The 20,901-nt window shown below is 39.5% G+C and overlaps 1 protein-coding gene across 8 annotated transcripts in view; it reads left to right on the top strand.

Moving 5' to 3' along the window:
• LOC121952968 (inositol 1,4,5-trisphosphate-gated calcium channel ITPR1) overlaps nucleotides 1-20,901 on the top strand; it is a 107,191-nt gene that overhangs the window by 80,721 nt on the left and 5,569 nt on the right. For all 8 annotated transcript variants that reach the window (XM_042499869.2, XM_042499861.2, XM_088084253.1 and 5 more), the window contains 7 exons: nucleotides 2,047-2,169; nucleotides 6,423-6,598; nucleotides 9,726-9,890; nucleotides 10,633-10,822; nucleotides 10,918-11,010; nucleotides 13,595-13,734; nucleotides 16,026-16,191. In XM_042499869.2, the coding sequence (XP_042355803.1) occupies nucleotides 2,047-2,169; nucleotides 6,423-6,598; nucleotides 9,726-9,890; nucleotides 10,633-10,822; nucleotides 10,918-11,010; nucleotides 13,595-13,734; nucleotides 16,026-16,191 (1,053 nt within the window). The remainder of the gene's footprint in view (nucleotides 1-2,046; nucleotides 2,170-6,422; nucleotides 6,599-9,725; nucleotides 9,891-10,632; nucleotides 10,823-10,917; nucleotides 11,011-13,594; nucleotides 13,735-16,025; nucleotides 16,192-20,901) is intronic.

Below are 20,901 nucleotides of genomic sequence, written 5' to 3'. Positions count from 1 at the left end.
GGTGTTATTATTGTCGGCACCAACTGGACTGCAACTACCAGCAGCACAGGACACAGCATTTTGTTTTCCACAGTTACTACAGTGCGCTTTTCTCTTATATGTGGTTGACACACGTCCCTTGTGCCGTTAATGGAGCCTTTAGTTAACTTGAAGATTGTGCCCACTGGAAGACAACATTGCATAGCAAAAGCAACATGTAGGGAACCAATCTAAAAGGTGGTGGTTTCATTATATTCTGTAGCCATTACATAGTGCAGTCAGTTTTTACTTTATAATAAAAAATTTAAGCAAAAAAACTTTTTCTTTTTCTATCTTAGATGGCAATGAATATTACCATTATAGTAGCAAGATGGTGGCTCAATGATTTGCTCTCCGTCGCCCCCATTTCTGAATTTGTCAGCCAGCTGGGTTTGGGTTTGTACGTTCTGCATTTTTTTTTTCCCATATACAAAAAAACATGCAGGTTAGGTGAATAGGAAACTCCAGATAAACTGTAAGCATGAATGCAATTTTGGGACCATGTGTCCCAGTAACGAACTGGTGCCATAACCAGGGTGTTTCCCAGCCTTTTGCTCAGTGCTGGGATAGACCTCAATCCCTGCGAGCCTGAACAGGATTCAAGTGGGTATGGAAAATAGATGGAAGCATCCCCAACCCCACAGCAGGGCTAACAATGTCCTCCTGTGTGTGCTCGTGTTTTGTGTGTGCATGTTTCCACTGTCTAAAAGCAGACAGGGGCTTTCCACATTCTTTGAGCCGTGAAGCATTTGTACAGTAACCTTATGAATCACAACTGAGAGCACGCTTGCTCACACACACAAACATACACACACAGAGAGACCCGCACCCACACTCAGTCACATTTCTAATCCACGTACAAGACAGCATACCCACACAAAGCCATATTTTGTCTCTCACTCAGAAGAGGGGATAGACAGAGAAAAGTCCCTGCATCTGTTTCTCTTTTCCACGAACCAGAGGACAGAAAATAATCTATTAAAAGTCAGGTTATGTGTCAAAGGTCAAAGTGGTATGTTTAAGTTTTGTGGCGAGGGAGAATCAAGCCAGTTATACTCAATAATTCTCACCAGCTTTCATTTGCAAATTCACCCCACAGTTTTTTCACACATTGGTTATATGGTAGTTGATCTAGTGAAACGATTACTCATTTAAAGTCATTAACCAAAAAGTTATAGTTTAAGACATTTTTTTTCCATCATTAGTTCTCAAAAGTCCCGACTATTGGTCCCAGCTTCTTAAATGTAGGCAAATGATTTGCTGCTTGTGTTTTATGTCCTTTTAATTGAATATGTTTAGCTTTTGGCATGTTGTTCAGTAAAACAACCAATCTGATGACCTTGACCTTTTGGAATTTACAAACAATTTTCACAAATTTTGTTTCATTTTATAGACCAAAATCTACCTCAATCATACTGTATGTAAGCTCAGCTAATTTCAAAAAGTTTCATAATCATATGATTAGAAAATTTAAAAAAAAAAAATTCATATATTGTGGCAGCTGAAAACATGATGCAATTTAGAGTGCATGCGAAGTAGCTAGAAAGTGAGCAGAGAACTCAAAACAGTTAGCTAAAAGTAATGTGTAAATGCTTAAAAAGTGGCTAAAAATAATGAATATACATTTCAAATAGTTAACTCACAGTTGTGGATGAATTACTAAAAGTACTAATTAAAATAGTATGCACTTGAAATAGTTATCTAAAAGTAGTAGCCAAACAAGCTAACTGAAATAGCTAAACATTTAGCTTCTGCCACTAGTAGCAAAAATGCAAACTTGACCAAGCTAACCTAAACATTTATAGTGTAACCAAAGAAAAGAAATATGGTGAATAGTGTTGAATGATATCCAGTTAATGATACATTTAAGTGAAAACATATGGAACTTGATGTGGTGTGTTGATTAAGGGACACTTGAGTTGATTTGATAGGGGTGCAGATTTATGTCCCTAAGAAATGGTTGGGAACCACTGTGATATGTGATTAAATTCAGAAGAAATGTCTAATGTGTCATTGTCTCCTCCTCAGCCCAACCAGTGCTGTACTGGTGCTCCAGGAACATGTCGGTGTGGAGTAACGTCTCCTTCAACCTCGCCGTGCTCATGAACCTGCTGGTCTGCTTCTTCTACCCCCTAGAGGGGGTTCATGCAGGTCAGTCACATATGAGAAGACACCTGAGTGTGAGAACAGGCTTTTTAAAACCTAGCCTTGCCCGCCCCTTATATCCTGGTACTAATATTACTGTAAGGTCTGGCTTTGTGTTGGCTCAATAATTTTGAATGTGTGGAGTGGATATCAGCTCAGTCCTGGTTCTCATTCATGCATGTAAGCAAGTTTCTCTCTTTGTAGTGAATTCTTTCATGCATGTCAGTGTTGTTTTGATGCAGCATCTAAGAGCAATATCTGGATGCTTTGCACTGTTCTTGTATTCAGACATCTTTTGAAACCAGGGTCAAGCAGAGGTTATGCACACAATGATGCAGAACAGGAAGAACAAGGGCTCGCTGTCATGCTCTTATGCTGCAAACAGCCTATTATATTTCGCAATCCACTGGGACATGCCATACTAAAAAGATAGAGAATAGAATAGAAAGAGGGGGTCTCCTATGATTACCACTTTTACATGCACAAAATATTCTGTTTTTTGCCCTATTGTCTGATAAAGACAATAGTCCTATTAAGCCGTTGACGTGGCTAATAAAAATGATTATTCCACTAAAATCCTCATTTATAGAATAGAATAGGTCTTTATTGTCATTGTAACATGTAACATGTACAACGAAATTACATGCAGATGTGGATACTTGCCCTCTAACATGCCCGTGAACGCCAATCATCACGTCGAAATATGGGAGAGTGGAACAGCTGGAGCCAATGCCATTTTGCTTCTTTGCATTAAAATTCAATTTTTTTCACAGTTTTCCACTAGTGACATACTTGTTGGATTGTAAATACACAGTCAGCCTTTTTTTATTCAAAACCCCAATTAAGACACATATTCTGCATGCGTCATATACATGTCTAAACAATGTTCCTAAAACCGGATTAATACCAACATATCCCACATGGCTTAATCAGAAAATGCTTCTTTCGGAAAAAGGCCTAATCTCGAAAATCCAAACTGAATATGCAGTTTATATGACCCGTACAAAATTCCCAATATTGTCATTCAAATAATAATGGAATATTATGAGGAGTTATATTGAATCTGTAGCACTAATTTCTACAGACAGCAATAAATCCTCAATACAAGATACATAGAAAGAAGTCAAAAAGAAAACATGTTACCCATTTTAGCTTGTACCCAGTCCTATATTTTGGGTTATATTTTTAACCGTTTGTCTTAAATTTACAACACACTATGATATAAGTTACTATCTGGAAAGAGCATGTCACATGGTGCCGCCACCCACAGAGCTAGACTTTGAAAAGATGACGCTCAGTCCTCCTCCCGGGCCTCAGCTGTGACCCACTGATCTCCTTTTACCACAAGACTGCTGACTTCTGATCACCTGCCCAGGATTAGGAGCAGGACCTCAGAAGCCCTATACCTTTGTTAAAGACACACACACATGTGCACACACACAGAGGGAGAGGAACTAGCCTCAAAGCCTGAACTCATATTTGACTTTCAGTACTATGGAGACCACAGTAAACACAGCAGCGCCCTGTGTCATTTGATGTCCCATAAACAAGGCTTACATTGGCTCAGGTGGGACAAAATACACAAACACCACATAACAGGTGATCAGAAAAAAAAAAGGCATACATCATGTTTTATGCTTCAAGGCAAACTGTTCAGCTACCAAAACATCCTCTATGGTGTTTGTTTGTTCTGTCAGTGGGTTCAGTTTAATATCCGAATCTCTTCCATGCTACATGGATTTATATCAAATACGGGTTCTTACGGTCTTGAAATTTCTGGAAAAGTTATGCAGTTCTAAAAACTACTTTCTAGGTTTGGAAATGGATTGAAATTAATAGAATGTTTTGGACATTTTTGAACAAACATTGTTTTAGCATTTGTTTCAAATATGATCATACATGTCTTCCATTACACTAAATACTTTCTAGTATTTCTAGGTGCTGCAGGTGGCAGTTAAAATGTCTCTACTATCATGCGATGCACGTAGATCAGACCAGCATCGTTGCCAAGGCCGTCCACTCTTTGGGAAAGACTGACAGGACATGACAGTGATCAACCTTAATTTATTAAGCTTATTGAGCAGAAGCTCTGGCTAATGCAAGGTCACAAAATAATTACTAGAAATGTCTATCAAACAAAAGTATGTTTTTACAAGTGATTGCATAGAAACTCGTCAAATTTAGTATCCAAGCACACTTTAAATTGCATTGACATCAACAGAATCTTTGGCTTTTTATCCCAAAGGGGCGTGGCTTAACATTTTGCCAGTTACCCGTATTTGCCTGTCTGGTCTATTGGCATCTGCAACTAGTTAGCGGCGGGAATGTCAAACAAGTGATCACTATATGGGCCTACCTATTTTACACTGTTTAAATAAAGCCATGGAAATTTGTTGAATATAATGGAAAAGTTACGAAAGTATGGAAAAGTAAAAATCTGTTGGGAAATTTGTAAGTGTGTATTGTGGTGAAAAGTGTGCACATTTTAATAACCATTTCTATTTAAAAACATTTAAAGATTACCAAAGCACACAAGAATAAGAATGCAAATCAAAGATGATCAAATAATACTGTTTCAACAACCAACGTCTCTGTGCAAAATCGTAATAAGTCCTCTACATTTCAAAATGCACCCATAAACAAGTTGACACATTTTTTATATCTTGTCAGATTACCTGGCTGAATGGTGAATTGTGATAGTTAATGAAAATGCAGCATTTTATTAATTTTGTCAGAATAGCAAAAAAAAAAGTATAGATTGCTAACTGAGTGGTACAATTAACACAAAATACAACAGTTCAGAATTCATCTAGACATAGTTTTAAATTTATAGGAAAAAAACCAAAAAGTCAATTTTGTCTGTGATTATGGAAAAAAACTAAGTGGACGACATGAGTCAGGTCTGACTGTATTCCTCCTCTACTCCTTTCTGTGTGCAAGACATCATCACGTGAGATTCCAGCATACCTTTGGCCTGCTTTAACAGGCACTTTTATGGCTTCGGGCCCCTGCCTCCCTCCCTTGCACGCACGCACACACACACACACACACATGCTATGCTTGCTCTCCTCCCTCCTTTGCTTGGAGCTTTAGAATGAGGGTTATAAGAGCAAGAGATCTAGGTCAGTGTGTTCTGCCTGCATGCATGACTGACTGCCTTTTGACAAATAGCTTTGGTTAGCACCACACTTAACACACGCTCACAGGCTACATGTTTGCAGCCTTCCTCAACATTTTACAGATGTTTGCGCACAATCATCCGCCTGCACGTTAAACCGAAGTGCAAGGCGGCTGTAGTTTGTGACTGCACGTAAGTGCCCCTGTTTCAGTCTGCCACATCACTGGAGCTGTGTGTTGCTCCCCGCTCGTCTCCTCATGAATCTTTCAGCTGAGGTATTTTTAGAGTTGGCTGTTATGTAAGTGGCACCTGTCATGTGATCTCCACAGGGATTGGGAGGGAGGGAGAGAAATCTAGAGGAAGGGAAGGAGGGAAAGAGGCAGAGATAGGCAAGGTAGGAGGAGAGGGAGTATGGAAGGAAAGGATCTGCAGTGCTCCCCTTCTGCTTTTTCCTCATCTGCTTCAACTACCAAATTTTTTTAATCTTTGCAATTCTGCCCCATTTTAATGTTCTCTCGATCTTTATCTACTTTTTTTTTTTTTACATCAGCACAAACTATTTACCTTTTCTGTGTTCTCTGAGGTCAGTCTGTGACCCATGCTCATAGAGTGCATATAAACACACACACTTGCACATGTTAGCCCTGTGTTCTAAGAAAGGCAGATCAGTAACAGAGGCAGCAGGTTGGGTGTGGCCTTGTTTTTCGGCTTGTCAAACCTGGCCGAGGGTTTTAGCATGAGTGACACGTTGCCGCATGAAACTCCTCACTAGGACACTAATCCTGGATTTATCCTGGATCAAAGGAAGCATCAGGTAGGCTCTCGCCAAAGCCTACAGCACACACACACATGCACAAAAAGTATGTCATATACTTTTGGGTGTTATGTAACTGGCTCTCTTTGAGTTCAAAGTCTCACTAATGAAGGCCTAAGGCCTGACTGAGAGGCATAACTCAGTAGAAGCCTGTTAAAAATCTGTTGATCCGGACAAGTCCTCGTTTAAGATGCAAACTACGCCGTCATCCTGCAACGCAGCACATTATATTACATAAGTTCAAAATGTAAGAGTTGCCAAATACAATTTTAGCAAATGTCCTCCATAGCTTGCATGTGTATTTATAAGAACATTAATCATCTGCAGGTATGCTGGATCCCCACCTGTCTGCGTTGCTGTGGATGGGAGTTTTGGCAACACTGGTCATCGTTATCATCATGCCCCAACCGCTGGGCATCCGTGCTCTCGTCATCATCACTATACTTCGTCTGATCTTTTCCGTTGGCCTGGAGCCCACCCTCTTTCTACTGGGTGCTTTCAATGTGAGTAGCCATGCCTCAAACTGTCTGTGCACCCAAATTACCAGTGGTGATATCCAGTCATCCAGTTAGTTTTGCCAGGCTTTTGAGATATCTGTCTAAACTGATAAAAACAAATTCCGCACACTAAGATCTAGTCAGTGTTACACTTCATTCTGAGCTTTTGGTCTATCAAACCCTCATCAGAACATGCATGAATCAACAATGGACAGGTAGGTAAAAAATCCCAACCCCATTCTAATCATTGGCAGTATGCAAACCACCTGTGCACGACTCTCCAGAGGTGGGGCGTCCAATGGCTCAATAGATAGAGCAGGCGCCCCAAGTACAAAGGCAGTGTCCTTTCCGCAGTTGCCACGGGTTCGCTTACAGCTCACAGCATTTTGCAGCATGTCATCCTCTCTCTCTCCCCTTTTCACTCTATCACTCTGTCCTGTCTAATAAAGGCAAAAATGCCACAAAAATAATAATAATGAAAAAAAATCTCTCCAGAGGCTTCAACTCTTGGGAATTACAATTTAACTGAATGAATACTGAATGGAGTACTATGTGGCATACAAATGGAAACCATACTTGTTACAAAACCTAAAAAAATCAGGAAGCACATTGTAATACTACCATAAAATTTCATCAAATAGTAAGTGGGCCAGACTGAGACATCAATAATCACAAATTTCAATGTGTAGAAAACCTTTAAATTTTTGTTGCAAACCAAAATACATTGAAAGGAAACAATTTTATGGAGCTTAAACAATTAGGTGGATAATGATTAAATCATTCTGAAGAAAATAAATCAGCAATCATTTTGATAATCAACTGATCATTTCAGTAATTTTTCAAGCAAAAATTCCAAACATCCCTTGATTGCTGCTTCTCAGATGTGAGGAATTTGTCCTTTTCTATTTTTTTTTAGATCATTTCCAACAAATTGTTGGTGCAAGAGACTTGAGGAAACACCTTGGGCACTGAGAAATTGTGATTGGCTTTTTGACATTTCATGGACTCACCAATTAATAGAGAAATTTGACAGATTTATTTACAGTCGTAACAGTTTTACTTTGCACTTTGCAAGTGTTTTTCCAAAAACAATGTTTCTGGATACTCCAAATTTTTATTGGAAGTGTTTGCTACAAAGGAGCTAGTCCCTATGAAAACTGATCTTCATTTTACCTGTATTGTATTGGGTTAGAGGCAAAATTCTGGAAAAATGTATTTGCACAGCAAAGGGCAAATAAAAGCATTTTGTTTATTATGGGTGAACTGACCCTTTAAACATTTCTTGTCTCTTGTGATTTTGAAAGAGTGTGTTTGTGTGGTTTGTCAGTAATTTTCTCCAGAGAAAGCTAAAAACACACCATTTCTGTTGTCCCATTCACACGCACCGCTGTGTGTACTTTCATGTACTAAGAAACCTCCACCGCACTGGTTCCAGTTCTTCTTTCAGCTCTCACACTCATGCCCACTTGGCAAGCCGGTGCCCAGTCTGCCTGTGGTGTCACTCCCTGGCCCTACAGTTCTCCTTGGCAGCGCCTGGCTGTGTTATGGGGTGTGAAGTGCGTCACTGCACCCTCGAGAGTGTGGCACCACCCCTACACCCGCTAGAGATTTTCTAGATGTGCTCTTAAACACAAACACACAAAATAAAGTCTCTCTCACACTTTTATCATTACTCCCCTTAATCTCTGTTTACATGAACACGAGAAATGAAGTGCTTTGACTATAACTTCTGTTCCTTGAAGGAGAGAAAAAAGGTACAACACACATGTTAGACAATATTAGGGCCCCCGTAACCCAACTGAAGACACCTCTCTAGGTCAAAGCAAGAAGGAGTGTTGTCATGTATGAAAAAAAAGTCATATAATATAATGAATAATGCATCGTAACCCAACAGTGTTGCTGTGGAAACATTGTGCACATTCTCTGGTCTCCCCTCAGTGGCTCAATTTTGACCAGTGTCAGCACAGCCGGTGGTGCTAAGAGTTAACAGTGCTAAAATGGTTTTGCATCTCAAATTTAAACCATTTACTCACTGGGGCGACCTGGAGGGAGACCAGAGGGTGGGCGCAATGACTCTACAGCAATGCATTTTGCCATCAGGACAGCATTACTGGTGGTAATTGCTGAATGATCTTTGTCACTAGCTTGCTAAGCTCCCACCTAACCCAGGTGGTGCGCAGTTAAGAGTGGCAAAGGACCCAGTGGAGACCAGAAGTTGGGTGTTGGACATGTTAAGGTGGCTGACTGGCTGTCTGAAAGCAAAATCAAATAAAGGGCAAGACATTTAAAACACAAAACATATAATGTCACTAGGTCATCTGCCTCTAAACGTGTAAATAGACATGTCTTCAGGAGGTCACGTGGGGTGTGATATCCCATGCCATGTGTTGTACTGAGTGAACCAACTGAAAGGGAACCGGGTTACTGAGAGAAATCAGGTTAATGCAGGAAATCAGAGAACACGTCACCATGGACTGCAATAACCTGGTTATTCTAAAATCTAGTTTACATGCAGGTGGTCTGTAGTCATATGTCACGCTCACTTTGTTTTTTTACATTTTGTTTTCACATTGTGTTTTCTTTGCAGATGTGAGAATTTTTCAAATAACCCCTAATTGTGTCACTTTCATTCTAAGTCAGACTTTAGATTTAATTATTTAAAAGATGTACTTCTGATGAACTTCCTTTTGTCCCTCCCCACTGCTGTGACAGTAATACTTTGGCTGTCCCAAGTTCTTATTATGCATATGCTCTCTTGTAAAAAAAAAAACAACAAAAGAACATCATAAACTTGATGAAGCGTACACGTGACCAAGGCGTCAGGTTTCCCCAGCATGTATCTACAGAATCCATGTTAACCGAGTTTCTGTTAATCCCTTTCCCTCGTATCTTGTTCACGTTACAGTTTAAGAAATCAAGTTACTGCGGAAAGCCATCAGTAACCAGGTTACATATGCACGTGTAAACACACTCAACATGTCCTCATTTATCTTAAGAAGCCACACGCACCATGTGGCAGCATTTGCTGTCTGCCCTACAGCCCTCAGCCAAGGCCTTGTTGATTTTTTTAGTATTGAAATGATTAGTTATCCTTTACTTTAATTATTAAAGAGAGTTTGACTTTATCTTCCAGGTGTGCAATAAAATCATCTTCCTAATAAGTTTCGTGGGGAACCGAGGAACCTTCACCTGGGGCTACAAAGCCATGGTGATGGACTTTGAGTTCCTCTACCACCTCATGTACCTCATCATCTGCTCTCTGGGGGTGTTTGTCCACGTCTTTTTCTACAGTCTGCTGGTGAGAGAAACACACAGACCCTATGAACACACACACACATTGACGGGTAGATTCTTGATTGTCCTTGTTGCCACGTCTGTATGTATGCTTGCAAACACACATACACAAACCTGCTCAGAGGGGGTGAAGAGCAGCATGTTTTGAGTAAAACCACGTGTAAAATATTACTTCTCTCTCCGAATGTAGCCTTAGCTTTCCATCATGGTGCAATCAAGGACATACCCAATTGCATGCCAGAAATTGCCTTATTTGGTGCTGAAATGGTGTTTCTGTTGTTGTTGTTTTTTTTGTTGTTGGGGGTGTTGAGTGCTGTGTGCCGATGCCTCGGGGCTACTTTATAACATGTCAGACTGAATATCCCAGTATTTTGAGATGTTTTCCATTTATGCTGGCCCAAACAGCTCCTCTGCAGATGCAGCAACATATTTCCATATTTCTTGAGTAATAAGATTCTGAAAACTTATGTAATTCATGTCAGACAGAGAAAACATTCAGCACAAATGAAAAAAAGCCTCATGATGCAAACCAACTCACCTCTTAGTTTCTACACACTTTTGCATTCTTGTGCAACCATGTATTTACCTTGCAACATTTACTGGTAACACCGTATGTAGAGCATAGCAGTATGTAACCAACATTAATGCATCACGTTTACAATTTCTGCCTTCTGAGGGGCATTATGCCACTTTACAATCAATCAGTTATCACCTTATGTTTCCTAAAATGTCCTTTGGTTTTGTAGCTGTTTGACCTGGTGTACAGAGAAGAGACTTTGCTGAATGTAATAAAGAGTGTGACTCGCAACGGACGCTCCATCGTGCTCACTGCTGTCCTGGCGCTCATCTTGGTCTACCTGTTCTCCATTGTTGGCTACATTTTCTTTAAAGACGACTTCATCCTTGAGGTGGATCGGATTCCAAACACCACTCTGAGTGAGGACAGACTCCTGTCATTTATCCTTTTTTTTAACAACGTTTTCATTTGATAGGATAAGAACATGTTTACATTGTCCCTTCCTACTTTCTAGAAAATGGAGCCAGTCTGGCCAGTGAGTTTCTGTCTGCCGGAATCTGTCAGGGAGGGATTGATGAGAACTGCACCACAGAGGCCCCACAGGAAGGTAATGTACACTGCCACATTTGGTTTTAAATGAGTTTAGCTGGAGAATTGTGTCTTTAGCTAAATATTTTAATCATTAAAACAATCAGCCTATTGTCTGTACAGAAGACATCTGTTGCATGTCTGTGCATCTTTGGAAAGGGATCCTTCCACAGCACTTCCTGAGGTTTCTTCCACTTTTTTCCCCATTAAAGGTGTTTTGACGGAGCGTTTCTTATTCAAATTAAGGGTTAAAAGGAGTAGGATTGGTACCATTCACATATGAATTGATAGGGGTACCTGGAATTTGGCACTGATACCCACCATTGCCTTTGAAGCATTTTAACTTTCCTGGAAACAGGACTTTATTTGATTAGCTGGTGTTTGCAAAACTCCAGCTATGTATTGCACAGATTGCCTCTCATTTGAGAGCAAAGCGGATCAAACGGGACTGTTTTTCAGAGGAAAATCAAGTTGTTATTTGATAACTGCTGATAAACAGAAGAACCTATTTAGGGGCAAGTAAAAATTGTCTTCAGGCAAGGAAGTTTTAATCCACTCACCCACCTGGACAAGTGAAAATAAACAATAATGTTGAACCCTGGTAAATAACAAAAAGTGTATAAAAGTTATCAATCTAGTTAACTATTTACCTAAATGTCAATGAAATTCTCATTGCCTCACTTAAAATCTTGTTTTTCCTTGAAGGGTTCAACTTCTTTTGGCAGTAGCTGCTACTAACATTAGCTGCGGCTGTTGTGGGAGACTTTTGCTTTCAGGCTATCAAACACTTTTCAGCTTTTAGCTATATATATTTTTTTTGACCAAGGCAATTCTCAGGTCTTGCCCTGGCTGGCTTTGCATTTTGCGTCATAAATATTGTAGCAAGCGTTGTCTGCGTTGAGTTTTGAAAAGTGCTACCACACTTGCAACTGCTTTCAGATCGCCATTACCCTGGAGATCAAACAAGCTACAGGGGTGACATGGTCTCACTCTCTGTATTTCTCCCTACACTCTAAGTTACTCTCTTAACCCTGTGACAAAATTTGACATCAGTTGATTTATGTTGAATCAGTACTCTGTAGTACCAACATAATTTGGTTGGTTCTCAACTCACTGAAGATGGAGGCTGACGTGTGCTGTGTAGAATGTAGAGCCCATTGAGGCATATTTGTGATTTGTGATATTGGGCTAAAAATGAATTGACCTAACTTAACTTAACTTAATAGTATTTAAATCAATGTAATGTCTCCTTGTGTGGATTTCTTGTCATGATTTAAAGAGTGGTAACAATAAGCTCTGTTTATAATGTGGTTAATTTTATTTAGTTCAGCACAGTTATAGAAGCCTGGGGTCAAAGTTCCTGGACTAGCCACCATACTTTTTTTAAAAAATGGAAGAAAACACAAATAACAACCTAGCAAGAGGTACATGTAGGAAAGATTTATGGAAATGAAAATGCACAGCCTACTTGAGTTACTAGGAAATCATCCTTTTCAGTTCATAACAAGTAACAGGAAAATTGTGGGATGTTTTTGCACTACTTTGTTTTCTGCAGCTTCGCACTAACTCACACTTTAATTCATGTGTCTCCCCCAGCTGTCACAAAACTGCCTTTTGACCAATTTACATGTGACTTCAACAGCCCTCATGTGACATTAGTTAATTCAGTTAAAACAGAACAATGTCAGTTTCATCCCCCCAGCCATTAGCCCAGGCAAAAAAAAAACTATTTGATGGTAGTCATTTGGCCAGTAATAAACACAGTAAGCAAATAGGATCATAATATGTTCTGTACTCTCCAACATTTAAATAGGTCAGAGGTTGCTCTACAGTGACACAAAGACAGTATCACATTTATTAAAATCTCTCAGAAATGTTGATCTTTGTTTTCGGCTCAGAACAAGTTCAACCACAGCGGCGGTCACATTCCATCTAAACAAAAACACTTTTGCTTTGACTAACTGCTGTCACACTGTCAACTGAAATATGAAAAAAAAAAGTATCAAAAGATCCTGTAACTAAGCTAATGATATTTAAATTTATAAATAAATAAATAAATAAAGACATTTATATTTCTAATTTGGAGAAAATATTTTAAAATGAGCTAAAACTCTATTTTGATTAGTTGCTATCATTGGTCATTTATGTAAATAATGTAAATGAACATCATAAGCACAATAGAATGGCATCAAATACCCCAAAATACTCAGTGCCTCATCAGTATGGCTTTAGATCAATATTTTTGTGAAACATAAAATCTAATTACACTGTTGTCATGCATTAAATCATCATAATATCATAAGAAAAGTAACATTAGTGTTAATATTACTACTTATAATAATAACCAAAGCTGTTTTTGACACCACATCATAGTTACTATTTTAATAGTTACTATGAGCCACCGTTCAAGTACTAAAAAGTATAGGTCCTGGTGGTCCTCATTACTCAGTTATAAAGCATTTAAGTGTGATTGATGTTCCCTGGGGCTGCAGTGCAGTTTATAATGGTCTGAAAACAAATACACACCTGCTTAGGATAAATAAACTGCCCTTTTTACAGCCTCTTAAATGTTTAGATTACAGATTTCCCTTCTGCTTCCTCAGATATTGGGAATGACAGTGAAGAGGACAGCGACATGGAGCGGACATGTGACTCTTTACTGATGTGTATCGTCACGGTGCTGAGTCATGGCTTAAGGAGTGGAGGGGGTGTAGGGGATGTTCTCCGCAAGCCTTCCAAAGAGGTACATGCAACTCTGATTAGACTCCTGACAATACTGTTTGTGTGTGTGTGTGTGTGTGTGTGTGTGTGTGTGTGTGTGTGTGTGTGTGTGTGTGTTTGCTGAGACAGTGTGGAAGCACCCGCAGCTGCAGCATGGGTCATGTGAGCTGGCTCCAAGCCCACTGCGCTGAGTTTGTTTTTTTTAAAAGCAATGGAGGTTTCACAATATTTCCTTCCAGCTGCACTGCCTCCGCCTTGTATGAGAATTTAACTTCAAAATAGATTTCCACCGAATTCAGGCTCAACCGCTAATGATGTCAAAAGAGGATGTGAATATGTGCCTCACGTATTCACAACGCAGTCCAACTCGAGCCAGAAAGTCTCTGCTGGCTGCTGAGCTAAATTGCTGCAGTAAAATAGCAGTCAGTCATATGATAATATGAGTGGCAGAGTGCACCAGTACATTGTTGCCTCAAAACAAGCTTTTCCTAAATATTTACGAGTGTATGACTGCATTTGCAGCCATTAATCTAAAGGTGTGATATGTAATGCTTGGCCACATGCTCTTAAGAGAGGGGCAGCTCAGCGGTCTACTACTGGGTCTGTGCAATCTAAATTTACAGTCATCAGTTATTTAAAAAAGGCAGCTACCAATTAACAGCAGGGCAAGAACACAGTCAATTCAACCATCTGCTGACTCTGAGAGCCGGTGAAAATATCACTTCTGTCTTATAATCTTAACATGTGGCTATAGTTTATGTTATAGCTTCAGCTCAGTTTTAGAAAAACCACAGTGGCAACAAAGAGCCACATCAAAACCATACATCTATATGTTGATGGCATTTAGAATGTTTTTTAGTACAGTTTGTGTTATCATTAGTTGCACTAAAAATATGCTTCGCTAAATAGCAAATGATCTTACTTACAAGTGTAAAAGAAACTTTATGAGTTCAGCATCAGACCTCATTTCTTTACTGCCAAAGAATTGTCTCTAGCGTTGGAAAGCCACAGCGCTGTTTCTCTTGTTTTGCTTCTTTTTAGTGTATATCATTTCTTTCTTTGCAGATCAACATTGCATTTATTTTGGCATTCACCAGGGGCTGTAGCTCTACGTCATGTTGGACTGGATGCTACTATTGCCTCTCAAGCTACAAGTTGTATGACAAGATAGGGCGAGTGGGGCTAGCTGGTTAGCATGCTATTTAATATTTGCTAAAACTGATGCAGTCCTTCAAATGGAAGACATGAGCATGTGGTTATGACATGGGAAGCAATTTACTAAATATGGTCGGCTTTCAAGTGGTTAAGTCGTTACAGCGCTGCTGCTGGACAACAGCAACATGGACGCTACTGCTGGCGCCTCAAAGCCACTGAAGCTAACAATTTAACAAGCTAAGGAGCAGGTAACGTAATGCAGGAAATGTAAAGGAAAAGTAACAGGATAACGCTAAGGTTTTTCAGATCATCAACATTTTCCTCAAACATATTATGTATTACATTTAAAATTCTAACAAAAGTTCTGTACTGCTAAAGGTAAATATACTATCTCACCATCTACTGAAAAATTAACTTCCATTTCCTCCACCATTTGTGAAAATGTTAGCAAACATGTTGCAACTCGTGACTTGAAGCTTTCAGAAAATATCCACTTACGAGGTCAAGAGGGGATTGTTCATATGGACTCTTCTTGTGAACATGACGCCATTTAAAGGCTGCAACAGTATAAACACATATTTGACATAAAGCGGAAACTGTTACTCCCTCACATTCTGACGATAATTATTTCATTATTTGAATGTTTCAAACAAAAGTTTGACCATATCTTACATATTGTACCTTGAAAGATGATTAACTAATAATGGAAAATTAAATGGCCAATGTACCTACAGCATAGTATGTCAGCAGTTAAGTCCTTTGTAGCTCTATTAGCTAATGATGTCAAACATTTCTCATTGTAGGACCTTTTTAAAGTGTGTCTTACCTAGACAGACACAGGCTGCATCAGGTTTACCGGCTTTCCGTCGTCTCTGTTACTGTAGCATCTGGCAGGTTACACCTGTGGTCTTGTGTTTCCATTAACATCCATGATGAGGAAGGTTAACCACGTTTAAACTCACAACATCATCCCTATCATGTGTTTATGTAAAGAGCTGCACTTTGGATCAAATGGGATAGTCTCTCTATATTGGTTACATTACAACCTCTTGGTAAAATTACTAATATTGTTTTCTGGTCATTACCTCTAAACAGTGCCTGTACAGAAGTCCCTGTTGTTAACCTTTGGATTTAACCTGTTTCCTGTTACTTTCCCAGGAGCCATTGTTTGCAGCCAGGGTGATTTACGACCTGCTGTTCTTCTTCATGGTCATCATCATTGTCCTTAATCTCATCTTTGGTGTCATCATCGACACATTTGCTGACCTGAGGAGTGAAAAACAGAAGAAAGAAGAAGTCCTAAAGACTACCTGCTTCATCTGCGGTGAGACTGCTCGGACTTATCTGTTAATACGTAGATCAGTCCAAGCCCCACTAATTTCTTGTTTCCATTGTTACATGGTGACTGGTGCTTGAACTATTAGTTGTTTAATCAATTAGTCAATCAGAAGTACTATTACCACATTTGTTATAAATTGTTAATAGTTTCAAGGATATAAAAATGGGAAACATAGCTTCCAACCATAAACTGTATAAATATAATGGGCATAGCCACTCTGACATCACAAGGCCCTCAGGAAGTGCCCTGGTCTTTGAAGCCAATTTTTGTAGTAGCCAAACAATGGAAATACAGCTTAAAGGTTTGTCACATGATGCTACTGGGCCCAAAAAGACTTCCCATAGACTTTTGAGACTGTGAAAGTGACATCTGTAATCAGCTGATATGCGAAATGACTCATATCACTATCAGGATTTGATCCATTCATCCTGGTAAAATCTCGAAAGTCTAGAAGAGCCACACTATCATCATTTTATCCCCATTTTATTTTAGCGGAATGCTAAACTGAATGCTAGCCGCTCAGCCAAACAATGAATAGGACCCCGCTTCAAACACTGTATCCAGTTCTCTTTATTCTTTATACATCCATAGACATCCGTCATTGGTGTGATGTCTCACATTTTGAGTCGAGTTTGACATTTTGGCCGTCACCAACAGTTGTCATGAAAATTATGGAAATTAGCTCTAGAGATCAAAGTAATTCTTGGGAGCAGGCTATAAACATTTTAATTTTTTTGCTGTAAAGTTGGATATTTTACGATGGGTCTATAGAGACAGAGCACATTTAAGGCCCACTCCCACTTGGGGAGAAAACAATCCCTCACTCTCTATTGACTGTGTATTGCATAAAGGTGCCTCCTTGACATTTACTTTCGCTAACAAACAACAGAAAAATCACTAAAAGCTGCTGTGTCATAGTACTGTGTAGTGTGTCATGTACTACCAACAATGTAAAGAACCAAGAAATAAGTTTGTATAAGCTGTCAAACCAAAACCGGAACTTTTAGGAGGACAAAAGTCAATACAGAAGTATGGGATCAGCAGAGAGAATATGGGGGCAAACTGTGGGATCCTGACACCTTGTGTACCATGAGCAGCAAGTATTTTGCTGATTTGATCAGACAAACTGTAGAGGCTGAAGCGAACTATTACTTTTGTAATGTAAATTTTCAGCCCCAAAGGTCACTGCTTGGTTCTAATTCAATTTTTTCAATTGTTATTTAGACAAAATAAACAATTGGAAGACACTTTTGGCTAGTAAAAAGCGCTGAATATTCTCTTTTTTTCTGATACCAGATAGGCTAAGTTATTTGAAAATCAATCAATACTAACTACCTCCTGCCACGAAGGTTATGCTTTTGGTTCAGTTTATTTGTCAGTGGGATTACGAAAAAACCTACTGGAACAATTTTCATGAAACTTGGTGCAAGAAGGGAGTAGCATGGCCAGAGGAAAAATTCATTAAATTTTGGAGCAGATCTGAATCAGGGGGTGTATAGACAGATTATTTCTCGGTTTTGTTAATATTGTAAGATAAATTATTTGGCCTTGGCGGAGGTCTGTGCTCTCTGACTACCCCTCTAGTTAATAACCAAAATATTTAATTGCATCCTTAAAGTTGTCTACATTGCATGTTACGTCAGACATACTGGTTATGTGTCACATCTAGTTTTTGTCTTTCGTGGCACAGCTCTCTCATGCATTCAGCAGCTTGTGCTAGAATATCCTCCTAATGATATTGACATCGGAATCAAACCTCTACCTTTCAAGTGCCAGGATTACTTCTGTAATCATTAAAGCACCCTGCCAGCCTGGTAGGTGCCGTGCTCAATTGTTGGAAGGGCCCTGTGTTTCAAAGCCTGTGCGTCATTAGTGCTCTTCCACAATCCAGCTTGTGTCACTCAGTTAATTCCCAAATTCCCCTCTCAGTGCGTTTGATTTCTTGGTGGTTTCTCTGGTTTCAGTTAAGTACGTCTGTTAAGGTGCATGTAGTTTGTTGCAGTCCCCCCCCCTTCCCTTTTTGACTTAGCTGTCGTTCCAAAGAAGGCTGAGTCATGAGAGCTTCCTGCCACTGCTCTGCTCGCCTCCATAATTCATGTCTGTCTCACACACGCACACACTTTTTCTCCCACTCACTTGCACACACTCACAAACTTAATTTTCACACCATATGTTTTGTGCGACTTCACTGACTACCCTCTGCGTAGCCTCATCTGCATTTCCTTATATGCACAGTACATGTGAGAGTGCCTAAAAAAAAGTACTTGCTGCTGACTGTGTGTGCAACTATACAGCGCATGTATGTGTGAGCCCAGCGGAACATGCTGTATGTGAGCATGTGTGCGTATGTTGGGTCAGGCAGTCGGGACAATAGGTAAGCATATGGAACGAGAACGGTATTATGTCACACAGCCAGCCATCAGCTCTGACTCACTCATGTTAAAGAAGGCCAGGCCACAGGGGGAGCTGCCGTCTCTATGGTTTCCAGGGGAGGCACAAGGGAACAGGAGATGCAGAGATTAGGAGCTGACCTCCACCGGCTTAAGTGGCTCTCCATCCTCCAGCTCGGTGTTATAAGCAATCGATCGTTTTCTCAATCTTGCGTTAGTTTTTAGGTCTTTGGGTCTGTAGCCTATGATTGATTCACATCATGTACTTCCTGTGCAGGTTTGATTGTTATCTGTAGCTAAAATCATCTCTGAACAAGGAATCTCAACCTCCCAACCTCAGTCTCCATCTTGTGTAGAGGAAAGACAAAAAGGAGCTTTACCTTAAAGGCCCTTTCCAGAATACTGTCTGGATTTTGATCCATTGTGTCATTACTAGGGCTGTCAAACAAAGTTTCAAAATAATTTTTGAATTGCAATTAATCACTCAATTTCACTCTTTAATTACGATGAACCAGATTTTTTTAACCGTATGTTTACAATCCTATTATTTAGCGTATTTTAAAAACATGTTTGAAGTCCAGATTAACATGGTAAAGCAGGCAGCAGCTGTATGCTCAGCTTGTAGGTGGTAACAATTTAAAGACTGTTTGGGGACCCCAATATGCAGAAATATTCTGATAAAATAGGCAAAATAAGCCATTTACTACATTCAAAAACTGCATGGTTTTTGCCCAAAACTGCACAGGACTAGCATAATGTGGGCTTGTCCGTAAAGAGGAGACTTGTGGGTACCCACAGAACTCGTTTTCATTCAGATGTCTTGAGGTCACCCATTGGTTTGGTAAGTCCAGTTTTGAGGCCTTTAGTTTGGCATTTGGACTCTTGTTTTTGGAGATTGAAGTTAATATATTTGGGCAAGAGTGTGGAGCTGTGGAGGAACAAAGGGTGGATCTGACTCATTGAGTGCAGTTACATGTACATGAATTACCTGTTTATGAGGCATATCGGGCATATCCTGGTTTTAATCCTATTTTGGTATAGTGTATACATGAGCACAAAAAAATTGGCTTATACTGGGTTGACTTATGTAAAAATCAATCCGTGCACAGTTGTCATTATCATCATCAAACCGTTTTTTATTCAGGGAAAAATGACTGAGCATTAAACTCTATTACAGCAATGCTGTTATGCACATCCAGTGTGCTAGAAAGATATATGATACTCGATAGCAATTGCAAAAACACCATAAAGTCCAAGAAAAAAAAAATAGCAGAAATGTCTGTCAAGAATTGTAAATACAGATAAAAACGGTAAAAACACAAAAAAGTTAAATGACAAACAAATCTGCTCTTAGTGAAGGGTGCATGACACCAACAACAACAGTGAAAAATAGCCAATAAACTATAAACAATGAAAATTGACCTGGCTGCGTTAACCAGTCATGCATGTTGATATTAGTTAAAGAGACCAAGGCAGTTTTTGCACCAGGCTGTGAACATGTTTAGCTCTGCTGCAATGTTGGGCATTTTAACACGAGGGTCTATGAGGATTGACTCACTTCTGGAGTCAGCCTCAAGTGGCCATTTGAAGAACTGCAGTTTTTGGCACTGACATGTTGGCTTAATTTTTCAGCCTCAGAGGTTGCTGCTTGGAGTCCTTTTGAATTTAGTCTGTTTTACAGGACTAGACTGTCCCTAATAATATTGCACTATTCTCTTCACTTATGTTTTTTTTTACATAATTGCATTTTTGTGTGCCACTTTAAAGATGTTATGCAAAATCTCCTCTTTAGTTTCTGAACAATAGCAGACAGGCATCTATTTAGCATGTCAAATCCATTTAACAAAATCCCCAAATCAAATAACTGTGCAATTCACTGCCAAAGAAATTATGTGTTGTTTCATTTCTTTCAAGGACACTAGCTCCCCTCATCTGACAGCCTGTCATGGTTGATGCTTAATTTTCCGCAGCTTAAACTGTAATTTAGTGTGAATCAACCCTGCTTTATAGTTGTAATACCTCTGTATTGTGCTATTTGTTACCAATACTGTCTCGTCTCCTTGTCTGTTTTCTAACTGCATTTTGTTGCCTTGTTTTTTAATGTTGTTGCTTTAAAAAAAAAACACCTTTTTGGTTTTTTTGCATTAGTTTTTATGCCTGCACACCAGTGACAACTGTTGCTGGCGGCATTATGCTTTTACGTTGTTCATCTGTCCTTCTTTCCCATTCTTTTGAGTGCGACATCTCAGGAACGCCTATAGGGATTTTCTTCAAATTTGGCACGAACATCCAACAAGAGATGATG

This window comes from Plectropomus leopardus, chromosome 2, assembly GCF_026936395.1.
Source record: "Plectropomus leopardus strain MGB_pleo_1.0 chromosome 2, ASM2693639v1, whole genome shotgun sequence".
NCBI lineage: Eukaryota > Metazoa > Chordata > Actinopteri > Perciformes > Serranidae > Plectropomus > Plectropomus leopardus.
The sequence above is the reverse complement of the archived record's forward strand: the minus strand, read 5'-3'. Positions and strand labels throughout refer to the sequence as shown.